Source organism: Frankliniella occidentalis, unplaced genomic scaffold, assembly GCF_000697945.3.
Source record: "Frankliniella occidentalis isolate FOCC.00 unplaced genomic scaffold, Focc_3.1 Scaffold1, whole genome shotgun sequence".
Taxonomy (NCBI): Eukaryota; Metazoa; Arthropoda; class Insecta; order Thysanoptera; family Thripidae; genus Frankliniella; species Frankliniella occidentalis.
In genome coordinates, this window is record NW_026267131.1 from 3,165,661 (window position 1) to 3,185,556 (window position 19,896).

Here is a 19,896-nt window from a genome sequence, read left to right on the forward strand (position 1 = left end):
TAAAGAAAAAAATAAAGATGGATTATGCCTCTTCCTTTCAGACTGCAGGGCTTTATGAGCCGAAAATACGGCTCACAAATAAATGCTATTGTGACTCTTCATATAAACTTCCGGCGTGTGAGTAGCGCAGCAGGCTCTTGACTTCCTGTGTAGTATTGCAGTCAATAATGAAAATGGCGTGGCAGCCGAAAGAAGAAGGTCTTCAACAAATTCTTCAGCTCCTGAAGGAGTCACAATCCCCCGACACAGCAACTCAAAGAGCAGTTCAAAAAGTATCCTTTTGGTAAATTTTAAAAAGTCAGCTTGTAGAGTACTTAAATTTGAAGAAATGCCGAAGGGTTATATTGTGCCTTCTCCTTGCGTTTACGGCAGCAAACCTTCTTTTTGCGATTTTAAAATTTTGTCAGCGCTCTTGTAGTTGTTTCGTCGACATTTTTGCCATTCTTTAGTTTGTATGTCACTTTAACGCCATTCAAAAAATTATCCACTTCATCGGAAAAAAAATACCTTATATGTAATCTTAGTGGGCGAGAAACCGAAACACCGGGAATCCTGAATTCAAATGACAAAAGTGATATGCATATACATTAACTTTTGTAGAAGCGCTAAGAGTTCGTGTTAACGATGCCTCCTAATCTTTTCTATCCAGTTAGTGATTATTGCATTCCAACTCATGCCCTATAATTCTATTGCTTAACGTTTGTAAGACTTAACCTTACATTTGTCTTTGGGGTGCAATAGCATTCAGATTTCTCAATCTCTGCCTTGTTGCCAATGTCCTTGGACATTTTAATTACTTCCGTATCTACTCAAGTTTTAATAAATAGTTTTTCTTTTGTACACTTCATGTGTGCTGGACTTGAGCTGTTTGTCATGATACCACTCAGCAATAATTTGTCTTCTAATCACATTGGTATTCAATCCTTAACTGTGCTTTGTAGAAATTGGAAGAACTAAATGAATTTCCAGATTTCAACAACTATCTTATATTTGTCCTCACCAAATTAAAATCCGAAGGTGAGAATATCATCAGGAGAGTCCATTGAACTAAAATATTTGGGAACATTAATCAAATTCTTTTTAAATTTGTTTTTAGATGAACCTACTCGATCACTTAGTGGGCTCATACTCAAAAATAATGTCAAGGCTCACTTTCACAAGTTCTTACCTGAAGTTAGTGAATTCATAAAGCAAGAATGTTTAAATGCTGTTGGAGACCCTTCGCCATTGATTCGAGCTACTGTTGGAATTCTAATTACAACCATTGCATCAAAAGGAGAACTCACATCATGGCCTGAACTACTTCCATCTCTAGTTGTCCTGCTAGATTCAGCTGACTACAATGCTTGTGAGGTATGCTATTAGTAGAAGGCGCTCAAGAACTTTCGGTTACTGCTTAAACTGTCTATTAACACAATTATTTTTACATGATCCTACCAAACTAGGGGTCGTTTGGAGCACTTCAGAAAATTTGTGAAGACTCAGCAGAGCTCCTTGACAGTGATGCCCTCAACCGTCCTCTAAATATCCTGATTCCCAAGTTTTTAGAATTTTTCCGTCATTCCAGCCCCAAAATTCGGTAAGTTTGCTAGCGATGGTAGTTTCAATTACATAGCACCTGATAAATTTCCGATTTAACTTCCCACGCTGTTCAATGCAAGATTAGTTTTGGTTTAGCGCCTGTGCATGTAGAGAACTCATTGACATTCCAAATACTTCTTGCACTATTAGTAAATTTTGTCAGTACACCTTTTAACATGTAAAATCATGTAGTTAATGTCAAAATGTACCAGCACATAGCGTGTTGGAATCATAATGTTGTTTTGCATTGTGCCTGAGCTAGCTTTTTGCTCAATAAGTGGAGTTCGATAGTAGACCTCCCCAGGTGTTTGAGTGTTGTAGGGCCTCACAAATCAATTTGTATTTGATGTTTGCAACATACTGTTTATTTGATGTTGAAATGTTGTAGCAACTAGCATTTGCAAGTCACTATGTTTTTTGGCATTGTGTCAAAGCTAGTATGCTAGATTATCTGAGAGGATTCGCTAACACCACAAGGGCTTCTTGCTCAATGAGTGGAGTTTGATAGTAGACCTCCCAACAACATGCTGTAGGGTCAATATTAAAATGTTCCAGCACCTAGTATTTTCGATGCAGAATACACTTCTGTATTGTGGTACATTTAGGATGCTAGATTATATGAGAGGATTCGCTAACACCACAAGGGCTTCTTGCTCAATGAGTGGAGTTTGATAGTAGACCTCCCAACAACATGCAATATGATCGATATTAAAATATTCCAGCACCTAGTATTTTCAATGCAGAATATACTTCTGCATTGTGGTACATCTAGGATGCTAGATTATTTGAGAGGATTCGCTAACACCACAAGGGCTTCTTGCCCAATGAGTGGAGTTTGATAGTAGACCTCCCAACAACATGCTAGAGGGTCAATATTAAAATGTTCCAGCACCTAGTATTTTCAATGCGGAATACACTTCTGCATTGTGGTACATTTAGGATGCTAGATTATTTGAGAGGATTCGCTAACACCACAAGGGCTTCTTGCCCAATGAGTGGAGTTTGATAGTAGACCTCCCAACAACATGCAATATGGTCGATTTTAAAATGTTCCAGCACCTAGTATTTTCGATGCAGAATATACTTCTGCATTGTGTTACATTTAGGATGCTAGATTATGTGAGAGGATTCGCTAACACCACAAGGGCTTCTTGCCCAATGAGTGGAGTTTGATAGTAGACCTCCCAACAACGTGATACGTAGCGGATGTTAAAATGTTTCAGCACCTAGTATTTTCGATGCAGAATATACTTCTGCATTGTGGTACATTTAGGATGCTAGATTATGTGAGAGGATTCGCTAACACCACAAGGGCTTCTTGCCCAATGAGTGGAGTTTGATAGTAGACCTCCCAACAACATGCTGTAGGGTCTATATTAAAATGTTCCAGCACCTAGTATTATATAAATTATGCTTGCTTTGGTCTGAATTCTTTCTTTGTTTTTGTTTTTATCTGACTGTTTTATTTTTTCAGGTCTCATGCTATAGCTTGTGTAAATAATTTTATCATTGGTCGCACCCAGGCTCTTATGACCCATATTGATGCATTTTTGGAGGTAAGAATAATTACTTGCTGGTATGCCCTCTGTCTGACATTTTTCTTTACTCTGTAAGTTTACTTTAAAATTTCAGAACTTGTTTCACTTGGCATCAGATGATGACCCAGAAGTCAGGAAAAATGTCTGTAGGGCACTTGTCATGCTGCTTGAAGTACGAATGGACAGATTGATTCCTCACATGCACAACATCATTGAGGTATGGTACAAAGTCTTATGTTTCTTTTACTGTTCTTAAATCAATTTGAAACTTATTTTGTGTTTGTGTTCAGTATATGTTGATGCGCACTCAAGACCAAGATGAAGCTGTAGCTCTGGAGGCATGTGAATTTTGGCTGTCTCTAGCTGAACAACATATTTGCAAAGAAGCTCTTAGCCCATACCTCACAAGACTTGTACCTGTTCTTGTACGGGGAATGAAATATTCTGAAATTGATATAATATTGTTAAAGGTAAAAGTGCTGTTTTCTTTCTCATAATTGGTAAAATTTGATTGGGTTTACTAAAAATGTGCCTTTTGTCTAGGGTGATGTTGAAGAAGACGAAATGATACCAGACAGGGAGGAAGACATTAGACCACGTTTTCACAAATCTCGTACTCACACTCACAAACACACAGAAAATGGGGAGGAGGGGGAAGATGATGATGATGATGGCCTTGATGATGACAACTCATTGTCAGATTGGAATCTGAGTAAGTTCTTTTGTGACAACTGCTTTGCCTAACATCTGAAATTCCTTCTGAATCTGCTTGTGTTCTTTCAGGAAAATGCAGTGCTGCAGCTTTGGACTGTCTTGCAAATGTATTCAGAGAAGATTTACTGCCGGTTCTTGTTCCTATTTTAAAAGAGACCCTTTTCCACAATGAGTGGGATGTGAAAGAAAGTGGTATTTTGGCTCTTGGAGCAATAGCTGAAGGTGTGTTGCATTAGGCAGTACTTTTACTCAGTTGTCAAATATTCTGGCATTCTGTATGTCCAAAATAAACATTTCCCCATTACTTCCAGGTTGCATGCAAGGTATGATTCCACATCTGGGTGAACTCATTCCCTATCTGATAAACTGCCTTTCTGATAAAAAAGCTCTTGTGCGAGCAATTACTTGTTGGACATTAAGTAGATACTCACATTGGGTTGTGTCTCAAAATCATGATCTTTACTTTAAACCTTTAATGAATGAGGTAATCTAATTTTGTTATGTTTTACAGTTTCAAATGATTTTTCCCTACTCTTGGTTACATTAATAACTGTGTCCCCACCTTTCAGCTGCTGAAGAGAATTCTAGATGCAAATAAAAGAGTGCAGGAGGCAGCCTGCTCTGCTTTTGCAACCTTAGAGGAAGAAGCTTGTACAGAACTTGTGCCATACCTTGGCTTTATTCTTGAAACTCTTGTATTTGCATTCAGTAAATACCAGCATAAGAATCTGTTAATACTTTATGACGCTATTGGCACCCTTGCTGATTCAGTTGGACATCACTTAAACAAGGAGGAATATATTAATTTACTAATGCCTCCACTTATTGAAAAATGGAATGTTCTAAAAGATGAGGACAAAGACCTTTTCCCCTTACTTGAAGTATGTGCTATGTGCTGCCATGTTTTATTAAATGTTCTTATCATGAGTTAACATGTTTTATTCTGATTTCAGTGCCTTTCTAGTGTTGCCACAGCACTGCAGTCAGGTTTCCTTCCATATTGTGAACCAGTCTACAGACGTTGTGTGTGTTTAGTGGAGCAGACACTTAATCAGCACATTGTAAGTTCATTGTTGTATTGTTTAACTGACCAGTTTAGGAAATGGGTTTCAAATAATTTTTCGTTTTTCTTAGGCTAATACTCAGAGCCCAGATCAGTTTGAAGCACCTGACAAAGATTTCATGATAGTTGCCCTTGATCTTCTCTCTGGACTGGCAGAAGGCCTTAATGGTCAAATTGAAAAACTTGTAGTTGACTCAAACATCATGCATTTGTTATACCAATGTATGCAAGACCCTATGCCTGAAGTACGACAGTCATCCTTTGCTCTACTTGGTGATCTCACCAAAGCTTGTTTCCAACATGTTCATCCTTGCATACGTGAGTTGTGTGCATTCTTACCTGCTCCGATGTCATGTATCAAATCTAATTTCTTTTCATTTTTCTTTCAGCTGAATTTCTCCCAATTTTGGGTGGGAACCTGAATCCTGAATTCATCTCTGTCTGTAATAACGCAACTTGGGCTATTGGTGAAATATCAGTCAAGCTAGGTTAGTATAATTCTTCAGTACATTTCCCTCATCAACTCTCTTTTACAGTATTTTCTATCTATCAAAATTCATGCTATTTTATTTATTATCCAGGTCAAGACATGGCCCCTTATGTCCCATTGGTCTTAAATCAGCTCATTGTAATTATCAACAGAGGGCAAACACCTAAAACTTTACTGGAAAACACTGGTAAGTATCATAACTTGCACAACAAACAATGTACTTCAGCGTTCATCATACTTAATTTGCTTTGACACCTTTGTCATAGAAACGTATATACTTTTATACAGTATGTAGGTTCAGGGTGGGTGATAAATGCACACCCCACTTGAAACAAGTCTTACCTGCTGTGGTTGTAAGAGTAAGGAGATGCTTACCTTAAGGGAGTGTGGTTCATTCTAGGTTGGAGGTGCTCGTAAAATCTTAATTTTTTTATTCCTGCTTTTGGCCAGTCTTGACCCTCTTGGTTTATGGCAGTTATTGAAGTGTATACCTGTTGGTTGTCTAGGAAAGAGGTATTTTACTAATTTGCGCACATCTGCCTTGCAGAAATTTTTCTCTGCATTGCATTTCACAATTTTTTCAATTTATAGGTTGATTTTGGAGGTTTTAAATAATCAATGGCAGATTGGGATGAAATTGGCTCCTGTTTTAGTTTTATGCACTCCCAACAAAACCTTTCAGACCTAACAATTAGTTGGCAGAGAAAAAAATGTTAAAATGTAGCCTTTGGCTCATACTTTTTACATCATTGTTAAAGTATTGAGGAAATATTTTTTCACCTGTCTTAACACTTGGTGCTGTTTGTTTTATTTGGAATGTTTAAGCATGACGACGCTACAAAGACTTGGAAATGTTGTATACAAGAAATAGCCTACATATCATCGTTTTTGGCATAACATCATTCCATATCTAGGCAGCTTTCTCATACTTGAAAATATAGTTCGTCACAACCTATACAGTAAACAAGTAATCCGGCCCATGCAAGTGCAATTTTACCTCTTGATGTTGACTGTGTATTTGTTGATACAAATGGAAGAGCTAGATGGCTCTTGGCATCTTACATGAGTTGCCAGTTACCAATGCAACTGGTGCTGTGAAGTAAGCCGTCATGTGGCGGATAGTCTGTGGTCCTATAAATTCGGTGAATTGGTCTGACCTCAGATATGGAATGGTGTTATTTTTGATGCCAGTAGTGGCAAGGCTGCATTCTCCCATATCTTTTATTTTGCACTGGAAATTTTGCCAGTCACTGTAACCTTGGGAAATTGTTGTACTTGACATGTTCAAAATCTTTTTACAAGACATTCAGTCACTTTGCTAAGGTTTTAAGTCAGAGAAATAGAATGTTGGGCAGGACAATTGATAACGCGTCACATTTTTGTTGTTTTGGAGTTTCTGGCAGATTTTTGTTTGATCTAGCTGAATATTTTCTCAGTAAATATCCAAAAGATCTGGGAAAAGTCAAGGATTTCGACAACTCAAATTGTGTGGCTAGTACATGCTTGGGACTCACTGTGCCTCTGGCTTTACTTTGGAGAATCAGGAGTTCCTTAGTTAATATTAATGTTCAAGTGCAACATTTTCTAAAAGGCAAATTTGAGTATGTTGGCGGTAGTTGAGCTTCTGTGGTGGATTTTTAAATGCAGGAAATTTTTTGTTTTCTTCTTAAGTACTGCAGTTTTGCTGTTTTTTTTCAATCAGTTCGTTTAAAATGATCAGGTCTAAGTAGATGAAACCTTTTATTTGGCTGGATCTTCAACCTATTTGATAAAAGCATGTTGCTTGTCCTGAGGTTCCTATTGCTACCTCTTATAATGGTTTCCATTTGGTTTGACAATTTGTCACAGCTTTATTGCAGATTGTTTCTTCATCACAACTTAATATTCTTTCCTCAGACATCGACCAGTCTTTCTTTGCCTTGATCTGCCATGCCACACCTTAGTGTTCATTTTTATCGTACTCACAATGTATTATATTTCATATGTGCAAGTGATAGTTTTGTTTTTAATTATTTACTTACACATTTTGTTTTCTTTTTCTTTTGTGGTTGTTAGCAATTACAATTGGCCGGCTAGGTTATGTGTGCCCTCATGACGTCGCCCCCATGTTGCAACACTTTGTTCGTCAGTGGTGTGTAAATTTTGTTTATTTTCTTACTACTAAAACTACTTTTTTAACTTTACTCTCCTTCTTGATGAAGTGAAGTTTTTGCTCTGCTGGTTTCTTTGGCTTCCGTTCCTATCTGACTGGAATTAAGTCACTGTTAAGTCATCATTACTGAATTGTTACTTTTCTTTTAGTTTATTCGTTCACCAAAGCCATTTGATTTTTACCAAACCAGTAGAACATGAAACTTCCTTTCCTATGCTTCCTTCTCACTTTCTGGTATTATAATGCCAAAGACCATTTAAGGTTTAAATGACTGTCAGTCTTATTCATATATTGATCAGCTTATGATGACAGCTGGTATCTTAGATTCAGTAGTACCTTACATATTCTGTTTTATGCACCATTCTTCCTCTTAAAATTGCAAGGATTGATGTGGCTTTTCTACATCGACATCTAAGTAGAAAAACTTCACTAAGATGAATAAATATCTAAATTCTTCTCTTTTAGAAATGCTTACATTTAGTATATTCTCATTACTGGACAGTGCAAGGATTCTATACTATATATTCAATTGGAATTTATTGTTTCTTGCCTGCAAGCCTCAACCTTATCATGTGTTCATGATATGGACAATTTTATTTTCACAGCCTTTAGCCTCACTGTCATCTTAAAAAGCTTACATTGCAATTTATTTTATTTTTTTATATTTTTGTTGAGTTATTTTATTTCAACCATTATTTCTTTCACAACAACATACTTTGCTTCAGGCAATAGTTGTAAGATGTTTTAACAGTTGCAATTCAGAAGCATTCTTGTACTGCTGCTTTATAAAGCTAGATTTAAAGCCAAAGACCCTAAATACTTACTGTACTGCCACTTTTCTCTCACCTCAGTGTTGTGTGTACTTTGGTCTTAAAGGGGCTTAATCTTTGCCTTCTTCTGAAAAACAATTTCAGAAAAAGCCAACATAGCATGCTGTAAATGGGTTTTACAATTTTTGAGAGGAAGTTAAATATTAATATTTTACATTTGCGTAGTATATTAATGATATCATGTTCTGGGTTTTGATCCTGTATTTTTCTGCAATTTAAGGTGTTCGTCCTTAAGAAATATTCGTGACAATGAAGAAAAAGATAGTGCGTTCCGTGGAATGTGCCAGATGATAACTGTCAATCCCGCTGGTGTTGTTCAAGATTTTATTTTCTTCTGTGACGCTGTTGCATCTTGGGTTAGCCCAAAGGATGATCTTAAAGATATGTTCCACAAGGTAAATGATAACTGAAGGTAATGAGACTATTCTTCTTTCAAGGTTGTTTTACTAACTACATCTACTTTATACAAACAGATATTGCATGGGTTTAAAAATCAAGTTGGAGATGAGAATTGGAAGAGATTTGCGGATCAATTTCCTCCTCAGCTTCATGAAAGGTTATCAAGCACTTATGGGGTTTGAAAGTGTTCAGGTATGTACACTTCAGTTTGCTAATTGTACCTCATATTTGTGTTGTGTACCTAGCAGCCCCCCACCTTCTTTTTTATCCATTTTTTCAGATCGCTGTGGGGGTGTAAATTTTGGGGTGGGTGGGTGAAACCACAAGCCGCCGCAATGCCTATCATTGCTTCTTCGTCAGATATTCGGAAGTCTGCAGCTGATGGGAGGGGAGGGGGAGGGAGTGTATCTTTATATCAATCATGGATGATAATTGCCATCAAAGAGGATTAGGATTGTGTCCTTGTTAATATTTTCAATCCTCAGCAAAAGCTTGCTCCACAGTAAACTCCAAGATTGTAAGATTCTTTTGGATTTTTTTAAATTTTTTTTTTGCGGTGGATATTTAGTAAAATTTGAAGGCTTCAAAGTCCAACTACAGTTACATCAATTCCCATGAAAAGGGGTAATTCTTATATGAAGTAATTCAGTCTTGACTATTGTATTTTATACCTTGGAACACTAATTGAACTGTGTGCTGTATATGCTGAGTAGTTGAACTTACAAGATTGTGTTGCAAGGGTAATTGATTTGCTTTCTATTGCTTGTGTGTCAAACTAATGTCCACGCAGCTGAGGTTTCCCCTCTTTTTTGAAAAAAAAAAATAGAAGATGATGTAAAATGATGGTTTAGGGCAAAGTGCTCAGCCAATTGAATATTTTCAGCTTTAAAGGTTTGCTATGCAGGTTCTTTTAAAGCAATCATGTGTCAAGTACTAAAAGGGTCAGATGCAGCATTTATTCTTCATTCTAGATGTAGCATTAAGATAAAATCAGTATGAACGTTTAGTAATGGAGGATCAACTTTTTAGTTTAAGACCATTTAAATGTGGCAAGACTTCAATTATGGTTTGCTTTATTTGGAGTGAAGCTAACAAATTTTTTCCATATATCTATACTCGGTGCATGTATTGGAGAAATTGGAGGCTAATGAGTAGCATTTAAGTTAAAGCTAGTTTAAGGTAGTTTTATTTTCCATCAGGCTCATAGTCTTGCCTTTACATAGCTTTTGTCTAGTTGAACTTAAAAAATCACCCTGAAAATTTCGGTTGTAGTGAGTACACCTACATGTGATGAGTTCTACATCTTTTCTCTGGTTATGTTTAAGGCAAGATTTGTAACTTCTTTGCAGAGCAGTCAAAATGGTTCACATCATTTGGCATCTCTTTGTCCTGACTTCCCTCTTCCCTACTGCCAGCGAACCGGCAGCCGAGACCTTATTTGTTTATTGCAAGTTCTACCTTTTTCTCCTTGTCTAAAATGGAGTTATTATTTAGAGTTTTGTAGCAGTTGTCTGATGCTACAGAATTTAAAAATATTTGAATTTTAAGAAATTGTTTTAAGTCTGACTATGTACTGAGTGAGATTGTTAGTGACATAACATTCTAAACCTATTTATTGGGTACCTTGGCAAGGACCTTTCTTTCTGGTAACTTAAAATGTGTGGGTTGTTCAAACATATTTTTCCTACAGCATCTAGTCTTGTGTGTCTGAGAGTTAAAATGTTATGGTGCTATATGTCAATTGTTAGGGTTATAGGGCTTCGCTCAACAGTTAGCAGTAATAGTTTAAGAATTCCTTTGATGAGGATATGATTTGAAAGCCTGTTGTAAATTGTTAGTTGTTTCAAATATTAATGGAGATGTAAAAATTTATTTAGTGCTACTTAATGTTTTCTCAGTGTCAATGTTCTTTAATCATGTGATCCGACGATCAAGCAAAGTTTTTGCTTCTCTAAGTATTACTTTTTTTTTTTAAATTGTTATCTTGTTGAACATTATCCCAATTTCGTGCAAGTCTTTAAAGAAAAAAACAATTAAAAGAGGGATATCAAATTTTTAGTATTGGTTTTCTATTTGAAACTTTTCTATCCCTCCCTCATTTTTTGGCTCTGCTTTGTTGCACCTCTATTTCCATTTTCTGCTTTGAATAGTTTCAATAGGTGATTGTCATGTACCTATCAAGCCCACAAGTACACACTAGATTTTCATCTCCAGATCAGGTGATCTTATTGTGTCCTTTTTTTGTTTTAAATTTGTTTAGGGAAATTTCAAAGTTTCATAGTATTTTTATTTGCTCAGAATGAAGTTTATTTTACCTCTTCATTGTAGTTTATTTTCCTTGTGGGAGAGCTATTAAATGTGTAGATAATTAATTTATTACTTGTTGAGAGTATTATGTTAGAGAAATTCATGAGTTGATTTAGTTTTTTTTTAAAAGATCACAACTCGTATTGTTTTAAATGTGTCAGTAGGTGAGTTTCTAGTATTGAATTATTTGCTGCTTGCAAAAGTTGTTTCTACCTCATGAGTCTAAAGGGTTATTACGCTTGTACTTATTTAATGATTTTCTCAGAGGGTCTTGTTATTTTTTTCTTAAATCGAAGTGTTAACTTTATCTAGGGTAAAAGATTTATGTTCAGATAGGTAATGTTTTCCTTGTGGGTTACCAGTATCATCATTTTTTTTATGTATTAGGGTGTCTTTTATTGATTACTAGTGAGATTTAATCAGTGTGAGAAAACTTTCCAGTATAGTCAATGAAAGGTTCCTTGCCAAGAGTCTCTACAAATCATCTTTAGTCACCATGCTCATTTCATTTGTCCATGATACGAAAAGAATGGTTATGAAAGTTGCATCAGAACTGAATGAATGTCACCCTTGAGCTGTGATTTTACTACATTCTCTATTTTACTAAAAGACTTGAAATTGACAATTTTAGTTTGTTTTGTATGATTCATAATATACAATTAATAAACTTAATTCAAGTTATTGTTGTTGTTTTTAGTTTTCATAGGTGGAACAATTGACAGTAGTTTCTGCTGAGTCTCGGCAAGGTTCTGACAATGTGCAGTTCCTATCCTATCCTCAATTCAACCCTCTCCCATCACCTTAATGTTTCATATTGTGCAGTGGTCTTTGATCCTGCAGGGTCAGAGCAGAAGTGAGCAAGCATATGAAATCAGGGTAGTGTTGCCAAATTTTCATTGTTCCTAAACGTTTGTTACTGATAGATGAATTTTATTCCTTGTCTGTATTATCACTGTCATTAGTTAGAGTATATTGTCGAGTCTTGTATGAATCAAGTGCACACTTCTGTAATGGCCCTTAGTTAGCAAATTGATTACTTAATAGCATATTACAATCTAAGATATTTATTAGTTCTTTTGTTGAATGTAACAAATTTGTGATAGCTTTTAATTCAGTCCGAGAATTTATGGTCGGTTTTCTTCATTTGTCCATTAAATCGTGAAAGAAAATTGTGACATGCAAAGAAAAATAAACCTTGTTTGACTTAAATCTTTTATAATATGACAATGAAATTGCTCTTATATACTGATAAATTAAGTGAAATGGCAATTACATTATTTTGATTGAATTTGCCTCCATGTGACAATGTTTCCGTTTTGACCTCCTTCTGTTTGTCATATATTATTTTTATATCACCCTGTTTTCATAATCTAAAATAAACTTTGTTCATAGACAAGATTAACGCTTAATTGCACTGTTATTTGTTGATGTCTACCAGTTGCAATTCTTCTCATGCATTCCTGATTTAGCCTGTTCATAACTGTTCAATATCTAATTTCCTTTTGAAATATTTATGTGCTTGCGGCACCACACTGATAACATTATGCAAAAGCTGTAAGTCAGGAGCTTCAAACATGATCACATTCAAATAACTTCCACTTAACCTAGCTAGAGCTAAAACACTAGGAGGGTTAGCTGGTTACAGCATAAGTTGCTGTCTTTGTTTGGTCTGTTGACTGAATCATATTCGTTGTATTTTTCGAGAGGCACCAATCACACACCTGCCTATGAACACATTTTTGTACTACTGAGACATGTTGCTTCTTATCAAAGTCTGTGGAGAACTTTTGATACATATTTGCGCATAGTATATGTGTTTAGAAACTTTTGATTTGTCTTTTAGTGAGGTGAGGATTCTAAAAAGTCTAAGGTTAAATTCCAACCTTAGAACTATCTTGTTCTGGTACTGTAATTTTTTGTTTGTTTTACAAACCGGTATCTAGAAGGGTATCTATCATGCACAGCTGGTCTGATCATAACAATCTTCTTTTCCTCCTAAAATTTTATGTACTAGGGAATTGTACTAATCTAGGACTGTTAACTAAATTAGTGCTGCCTACTAATTGTTGGGCACCTACTAGTTTGAGAAAAGATATGTTCATGAAATGTAAAGTTTTCGTGCTAGATCATTGTTTAGTTTCAGAGTGAGTTTGTACAAGTTGTAATTTTGTTTTCTTGATTGAAATTTTTCTTATAGTTATGTGTGGCGTGTATGCATGTGTGTGGGTGGTTGGAATGTACTGATGTAAAATCCGTATGGTAAAAGATTCTTCTTTTGTGTGTGATTTAAAATATTTTCTTTAATATCACAAAATTTATTTTTCTTTGCCACTTAAAAACATTTTTTTTTTTTATTTCTTTTTTTTTAAAGTTTTATCAGCTGTGATTATGTCATACTTAAATAGTGATCCTCTTGTAGCTTTTCAGAGGTGCACTTTGTTGGAAATAGTTTACCTCAATTGTTTGACATTCCAATCTAACTTTAGAACTATTTTCATTTGTAGCATAAACTATTTTCCCAGCTCAAACTTAAGGAACATGTTTGTAAATTTTATTTTGTAATAAGATAGAGATTTATCTGTATTGTTTGTTGCTTTTATTTGGTGTCAAATTCTCCCACAAGAGTTTTATGATGTTATCATGGTGTGTTTCTTGAAGTCACTGTACCCAAGTTTCTAGTAGGGTGCTTGAGAAGTACTGCCTTGAACACATTATTTCACAAATTTGAGATGTGTTAGTCCTGCTTCAGTATTTAGTTTCAGTTGCACTCCCATCAGAAAAATATTTTATCAACTATCTGATTTTACTTTGTGTGCTTAGGAACATTTAATTGTCTGGTTTTGTGGATTACTATGAATTACTCCCCTTTCACTTTTAACTGAAGACACTGCTTATGATTTTCTTCACTTATGAGCTTAAGGAAAAGTAGTTAGTACCTTTGAGTGGAGTTGCATGTTGTTGCTTTGCTTTGGCTGTGCTTCATTGAAAGAGGATCAATGCCCCCTTTTTAAAGTTGTTCTGAGTGCTTTTGGAATATCCACTCAATATTTTTCTTAATGGAGCATTTCATAAAACTGATTCTTGTTTTAGGGAATAGAATTACAACTATCCAAAGGCATAGCTGAATGACCTGGTGTTAATGATATGTACCTCTGCACTCATAACATAAATTTTACAACCATTACTGTTGAAAAAAGTTATTGAATAAATAAGCCTTCTCATATAAGGTTTCACCTTTTTTGGGGATCTGGTGTGATCTACTTTGGTTGTGTTTTGATTGTCAATGGTGATGATCACAGTATTTCGTAAATTACCGACAACCTTTTACAAGCTTCCCAGTGGAATTTCTTAATAAAGTGTAATGAAGTGATAACGTAAAGTAAGTTTGAGATAATCTTGAATAATGACTGATTTGTTTGATAGAATTTTTCATAATTCAGAAAGCAGCTGTATATACTAGCCTTTTTGGAATTATGTCCTTATTGTTTCTGTGATATTTGTCTTTTTAGAAGTGTGACATATCTATCTATCAAAAGCAATATCTATCTGACCCAAAGTTGAAGCACCAGATCCTTTGAGCTTCCAAAATACTTGCATGCATGTGTTAGTGGTTGTGATTTGCTTTAATGGGGTAAACCACATCCAATATTTTCTGCTAACACTTGCATTGTTACTTCAAGTTTTGTGTAAGTGTGTTTATATGTATGCGTGTATTGTGTACATGTGTATGCCATGTATTTACTGCTGAAATGCTGGCATTGTGCCATGCACTCATTGTTATGCACTTACCAGTGCCTTACTTAGCTGCTTGTATGAGTTTAGTAGTCAGACTTTCTACCACTTAATTATACTTCAGAATCTTCAAATTTATGAGGATATGTCTGCGGTAGGTCCTGTTGCATGTTTTTATTTTTTTCACACCAAGTGTGACTTGCATGTTGTACATTTGGTACCTTGGTTTTTATGGGTGTTGTATTGCATGTGAAGGTGTTGTATTTAGAAGATAATCAACATTTTATTGTAAACCCATAGCTCATCACTATATGTATGCTATGTTAATCAAGCTAGACTAGTGGAAAATTTTTATGTGCCAACAATGTTTTTTTTTGTTTTCTTTTTGTATTTTCACCAAGCTGTTGAGATGAGCTAGAACCTCAACTAGAGAACTTTGAGTAACTTTCATGTGTTTCTTTTCCTCTTTCTTCTAATTTTTAAGAATTGTTGGGGTCGTATGTTTTGCAGTTTGAAAGCAACTTGCACAAATTATTATCTACAGAGATGTTTGTTTCAATGACCGAACTTATTGTTCTATCATAGCACATTGAATAAACTGCAAAACCGCACCCAGCAAATCTTCACTTGATCTGAGAGTTAAATTCAGGATCCATACCTACAATGCATCAGGTGGAAGGAAGTGAGGGAACCACTTTTCAGCATCACTCATCATGCATTTGCACTGGTTAAGAGCTGTGACTTGGAAGTCGTTTATGTAATGTAGGTTTTGTAACTCTCACGTGTTCTTAATTTTCTGTGATTTTCCGTCGTTTTTATTATTTTTGCCACTAAACTGGCTCTCACTAATAAGACATATCTAATTTGCATGATTTGAACTGTTTCCATTCAGTCTGTTATTCATGTGTATTGTGATTGCTATGTTGTAAAGTAAACATTACATATTCAACAAATCTTTCAGTGTTTTAAGAAACCTTACTCTTAATATGAGCTCCAAAATACCTAAAAAAGGAAACACTCGAAAGCTTGTGCGGATTAAGGTGTCATCAGAAACAAATCTGATTAGAAAATGTAGTTGACGTGCTGACAAAATATTTCTTTACAATAATTGTGATATAGTTACTGTATAAATTTAATTTTAAAATTTAATAATATTTTAACCTATACAGAGTCATTCCTCTTTGGTGAGGAAAAGATTTGAATAGAAGCGAATTCCCTCCAAACTCTCATCTCTACATGCTCTACCCTGTTTTTCTGTTGTAAGCAGTCGTTCTTTAGCTAAGAGAACAGATATTCCCAAGATTTTTGCTAGCTCAGTAGCAGAGAGTGAACCACTTTCTTCAAGCTGTAAGAGAAAGCATACACATAATGAAATATTCAACCAATAGTTATTCAATAGGGAGACATAATTACTTACCGCAACAGCTGTGTTTTCAATAATAATTCTGTCATTATGGTCACTAAGCTGTAGGACAGTTGCCCCACTATCAAATGTTCGTAAACATAAGCCAAGCTGAAGAGTTGACATCAAGCGGCAGGCAGACATGAGGTCCTCGGGTGAGAGCAATTCTAGACCTCTTGCTCTGTTTACACGGCAGTACACATCTGCCATGGACATCATTCCACCAACTTCCTACAACAACAAAAAATAAAATAAAATAATGCAAGCCAATCATGTTCTCATTCCAAATTAGAAAATTAATGTAATTCAATTTTACCTTGATTGGTTCTTCAAGCATTTGCGCTAATTGTTTAGCAAGGCTTTTAAAATATTCAGTCTGGTTACTAAAAGCTCCTCTGGTTACTGGGTCATCAATGCCAAGACTTAACAGATATGACTTGAAACGTACAGTCTCATCCTCAGTTATGTCTCCCTGCTTGTCCTACAAAACAGCCAGTATCAGGTAAGTAACCAATTGTTTATAAGTTTAGAAAATACAAAACTGACAGTGGCTTTAAAGTAGACAAGTACCCGAATTTTGGTAGATATACTGCGGGATATAGCAACCATATCTTTGGCCATATTCATTAACCGACTAAGATCTTGAAATGCCAATGATATACTCTCATCTGTTGCCTTGTGCTTCTCTTCAATTTTCCTTTCAATTCCAACAATACCACTTCTCCATTTCCTATCAGCCTGCAAGCAGATACAAATTTTAAAAATACAAATGATTTACAGTAATAGAATATGATGATGGGTTTTATTCTGAAGCACAGCATACTACGTTCTGACTGCTTGAAGATGCAGATGGAGGGGCAACGCTCAGCCTTTCCCAGGCACGAGTCATCAGAGCATTTTGAATTAATCCAAGGAAATCATTATGAAGACCTTCCTTAAAAGATATTTTTATAAAATTGTGTTGGCTCCATGTCACAGGGCCTTGTGGTTTTCCTAAAATTTAAAAGTAACAGCATCCATAGTTAAATGGTAAAAAAAACATTTCCTGTTTTAATTTGAACCAAAGGAGAAGTAGTTCTTTAAGAGTTATTTTTGAAATACCCCAATAGAATTTCAGAACTTTACCTTGTCTTGACTCGGAGAGGTGTAGGACAAATTTGCGACTGCTGCTAAAACTAAACGTACGTTGCTCTTCTTCAACCAACACAACATAAAATAATGGCAAACATACACACATTTGACCACGAGGAATGTCGCCTGGCCTACCCCAGAGGATCCGAGCATTGCTCACAACTAATTCACCATCTTCAAATGTCGTCTACAACACAACGAAATCAAATAGAAAAGAGCAGTGAGCCTGAGTAGAAAAAGAATTGAGACTGACAAAAATAATAGGCTTCACTACTTCATATTAAAGCTCGAATACCTTGCTGTCACCGTCATACAATTTAACCCCATTCTCTCGCATTAGGAATTCTTCACCGTGCGCTAAACGCGGGTCTGAATACTCGAATCGGTCCATGTCATTTAAAATTTACACTCCTCAGTTCCACAGGTTACAACAAAGTTTTTTTAAAAATAATGTTTTTCTGCTACATAACAAATACCATAACAGGGGGGGGGAGGGGGGAGGGGGTGAGATGAATGAGAAGAAGACAGCTGATATAAGTGATGCCAACACTTAATTTAAAAAAAAAAAAATCATGTGCAAACCTTTACTTTTTACCGTTTTTTCTAGTTAATTAGGTAACAAAACTAAATTCTTTTTATAGTAAATGAAAAACAAACAAACACTAGTTTGATTTATCATGTGAAAACCTCATAACTGTGTCACCTTTAGTCTTTTGAAACCCTGGCCGCTCCAACTCTTCTTACAGCAGCCATCGGTTCAAGAGAAAGAGGAGGATCCGTTGTTTTTCTTCCTCTTTGCCCAGCAACCTTCCTAGATCCGCGAACCTTCACAAGCCATCAAGTGAGTGTAATCCCTTTCCATCTAGGTGCAAACATTAATTTTGGGACGTAAGTAGTGTGAATTTCAGATTTTAATTGGTCGTTGTTTACTGTGATACGTCACTTGGCCCCAGTGTCGATCTAAAGTCAGTTATAATGCCGGTGTAACTCGGGCGCAGCGACGTGTCTGTTCCGCGAGCGGCGTGCAGTTTTAACTTGCTCAACCTTTCAATAATCGTGTAATATAGCTTCCCATATCTCTTGAAGGTGCGTGGTTATTTTCTGAGTATATTTGTCTCCATCGCACTTCTTTGAACAGAATTTGTGTCGTTCAAAGTACCTCAGACATGTAGTGTTCGTGAGGTTAGAGTTCCCCATCTCCGGCCTGATACACCCTTGTTGTTTATTCTCTTGCCTTTCGTGAGCTTGTTACTTTCGTTCAATGTTTTACGTTCTCTTTGATGAGTGGTTGGCGTTATCTCCCTTTCTGCTTGGCGTTTGGCTGTCACTTGTGTTCATACTTGGTGTTAGGTTATTGTTTTCATGCTGGTCTTGTTCTATCCATCAGATTTTGTTATTTCCTACTAGTCGATAATGTGCCTCTTTTTTTCGCACATGTACACACGATTTCCAATTGCACCTTCTTTTCTGCTAGTAGCTGGAAGTATTGTTATTGTATGTAGGAGTCAGATTTAATACGTTACCCCTTTGCTTTATTTTTCAGAATGTTGATGCCAAAGAAGAACCGTGTGGCCATCTATGAGTACCTCTTCAAGGAGGGAGTCATGGTTGCCAAGAAGGACTTCCATGAACCTAAGCACCCTGACTTAGCGGACTTGAACATCCCTAATCTCCATGTCATCAAGGCCCTTCAGGTATGTACATTACTCTGTTTATGTAGTGACAATGAGTAAGGTGTTTCATTGTTCGAACTAATTTTATAACCAAACTTACTTTGTTGTTGCAGAGCTTGAAGTCTCGTGGTTATGTGAATGAGCAGTTCGCGTGGAGGCACTATTACTGGTATCTCACAAATGAGGGTATTCGTTACCTGAGGGATTACCTCCACCTTCCAGCTGAGGTGAGCACCTCTACCCTTTTTACTGATGGTTGTAGGAAGTCAATGATTATCACAACGGATCCAATTTATGATTGTGTGTGATTCTGAAACGTTTCGTATGAGACTTCCTTCAAATCTTTCTGAAAATTAATGGTTCAGCCTTATCTATGATTATTACACCGGATCCAATTTATGATATGTCTGATTCTAAACAGTGTCTGAGATCTGGCTGTCAATTAACTCTATTGTTGCTCTTTACTGATTTTCCTCAACATTTGTCAAGTCTATGATTATTTCAACGGATCCAATTTATGATTGTATGATTCTACTCTTGTTTTGTATGAGATTTGACAGGTGTTCTTGCACTCTGATTTTCACTTTGCATTTAAAGGTCAATTTGAAAACAATTAAGATTGTTTATCTAAAGTTTTCTTATGATTGTTGCAGATTGTGCCCTCAACCCTTAAACGTCAAAGCAGACCTGAGCCTGTCAGGCCCCGCACTGCTGCCCCTCGCTCTGAGGGCTCAAAGACAGCAGCTGACAGAGAGGCATACAGGCGGACTCCTGGTTCCGCTGGTGGTCCCGACAAGAAGGCTGATGTTGGTGCTGGCACTGGGGAGGTTGAATTCCGTGGTGGTTTTGGCAGAGGTCAGAGGCCTCCTCAGTAAACTCTTATA

General features: G+C 36.2%; 3 protein-coding genes across 6 annotated transcripts; 2 read left to right on the forward strand and 1 right to left on the reverse strand.

Annotated features, from left to right (window-relative positions):
- Positions 1-112: 112 nt before the first annotated feature.
- Positions 113-15,759, forward strand: LOC113207306 (transportin-1). The gene is made up of 19 exons (XM_026423817.2): positions 113-272; positions 942-1,017; positions 1,097-1,353; positions 1,446-1,579; positions 3,056-3,137; positions 3,214-3,336; positions 3,410-3,589; positions 3,663-3,831; positions 3,903-4,055; positions 4,145-4,317; positions 4,403-4,714; positions 4,787-4,894; positions 4,968-5,214; positions 5,286-5,384; positions 5,478-5,573; positions 7,442-7,517; positions 8,589-8,763; positions 8,842-8,959; positions 9,048-15,759. The coding sequence occupies exons 1-18, from the start codon at positions 168-170 to the stop codon at positions 8,947-8,949; spliced, it is 2,673 nt and encodes an 890-aa protein (XP_026279602.1). The 5' UTR covers positions 113-167; the 3' UTR covers positions 8,950-8,959; positions 9,048-15,759.
- Positions 15,760-15,914: 155 nt separating this feature from the next.
- Positions 15,915-17,844, reverse strand: LOC113207307 (vacuolar protein-sorting-associated protein 36). Of its 2 annotated transcripts, none has more exons than XM_026423819.2 (7): positions 17,635-17,844; positions 17,334-17,526; positions 17,035-17,201; positions 16,779-16,946; positions 16,525-16,689; positions 16,224-16,439; positions 15,915-16,151 (listed from the first exon to the last, which is right to left on the reverse strand). In XM_026423819.2, exons 1-7 carry the CDS (start codon positions 17,728-17,730, stop codon positions 15,978-15,980), a joined length of 1,179 nt encoding a protein of 392 aa, XP_026279604.1. In that variant the 5' UTR covers positions 17,731-17,844; the 3' UTR covers positions 15,915-15,977. The 2 variants fall into 2 exon arrangements, with proteins under 2 accessions (XP_026279604.1, XP_026279603.1); XM_026423818.2 differs by having other exon boundaries at positions 17,032-17,201; positions 17,635-17,843.
- A 180-nt stretch (positions 17,845-18,024) lies between these two features.
- On the forward strand, positions 18,025-19,896 carry LOC113207294 (40S ribosomal protein S10). 3 transcript variants are annotated; one of them, XM_026423799.2, is made up of 4 exons: positions 18,025-18,180; positions 18,883-19,033; positions 19,126-19,239; positions 19,666-19,896. In XM_026423799.2, exons 2-4 carry the CDS (start codon positions 18,884-18,886, stop codon positions 19,885-19,887), a joined length of 486 nt encoding a protein of 161 aa, XP_026279584.1. In that variant the 5' UTR covers positions 18,025-18,180; position 18,883; the 3' UTR covers positions 19,888-19,896. The 3 variants fall into 3 exon arrangements, with proteins under 3 accessions (XP_026279584.1, XP_026279585.1, XP_026279586.1); XM_026423800.2 differs by having other exon boundaries at positions 18,090-18,227; XM_026423801.2 differs by lacking the exon at positions 18,025-18,180 and adding an exon at positions 18,293-18,425.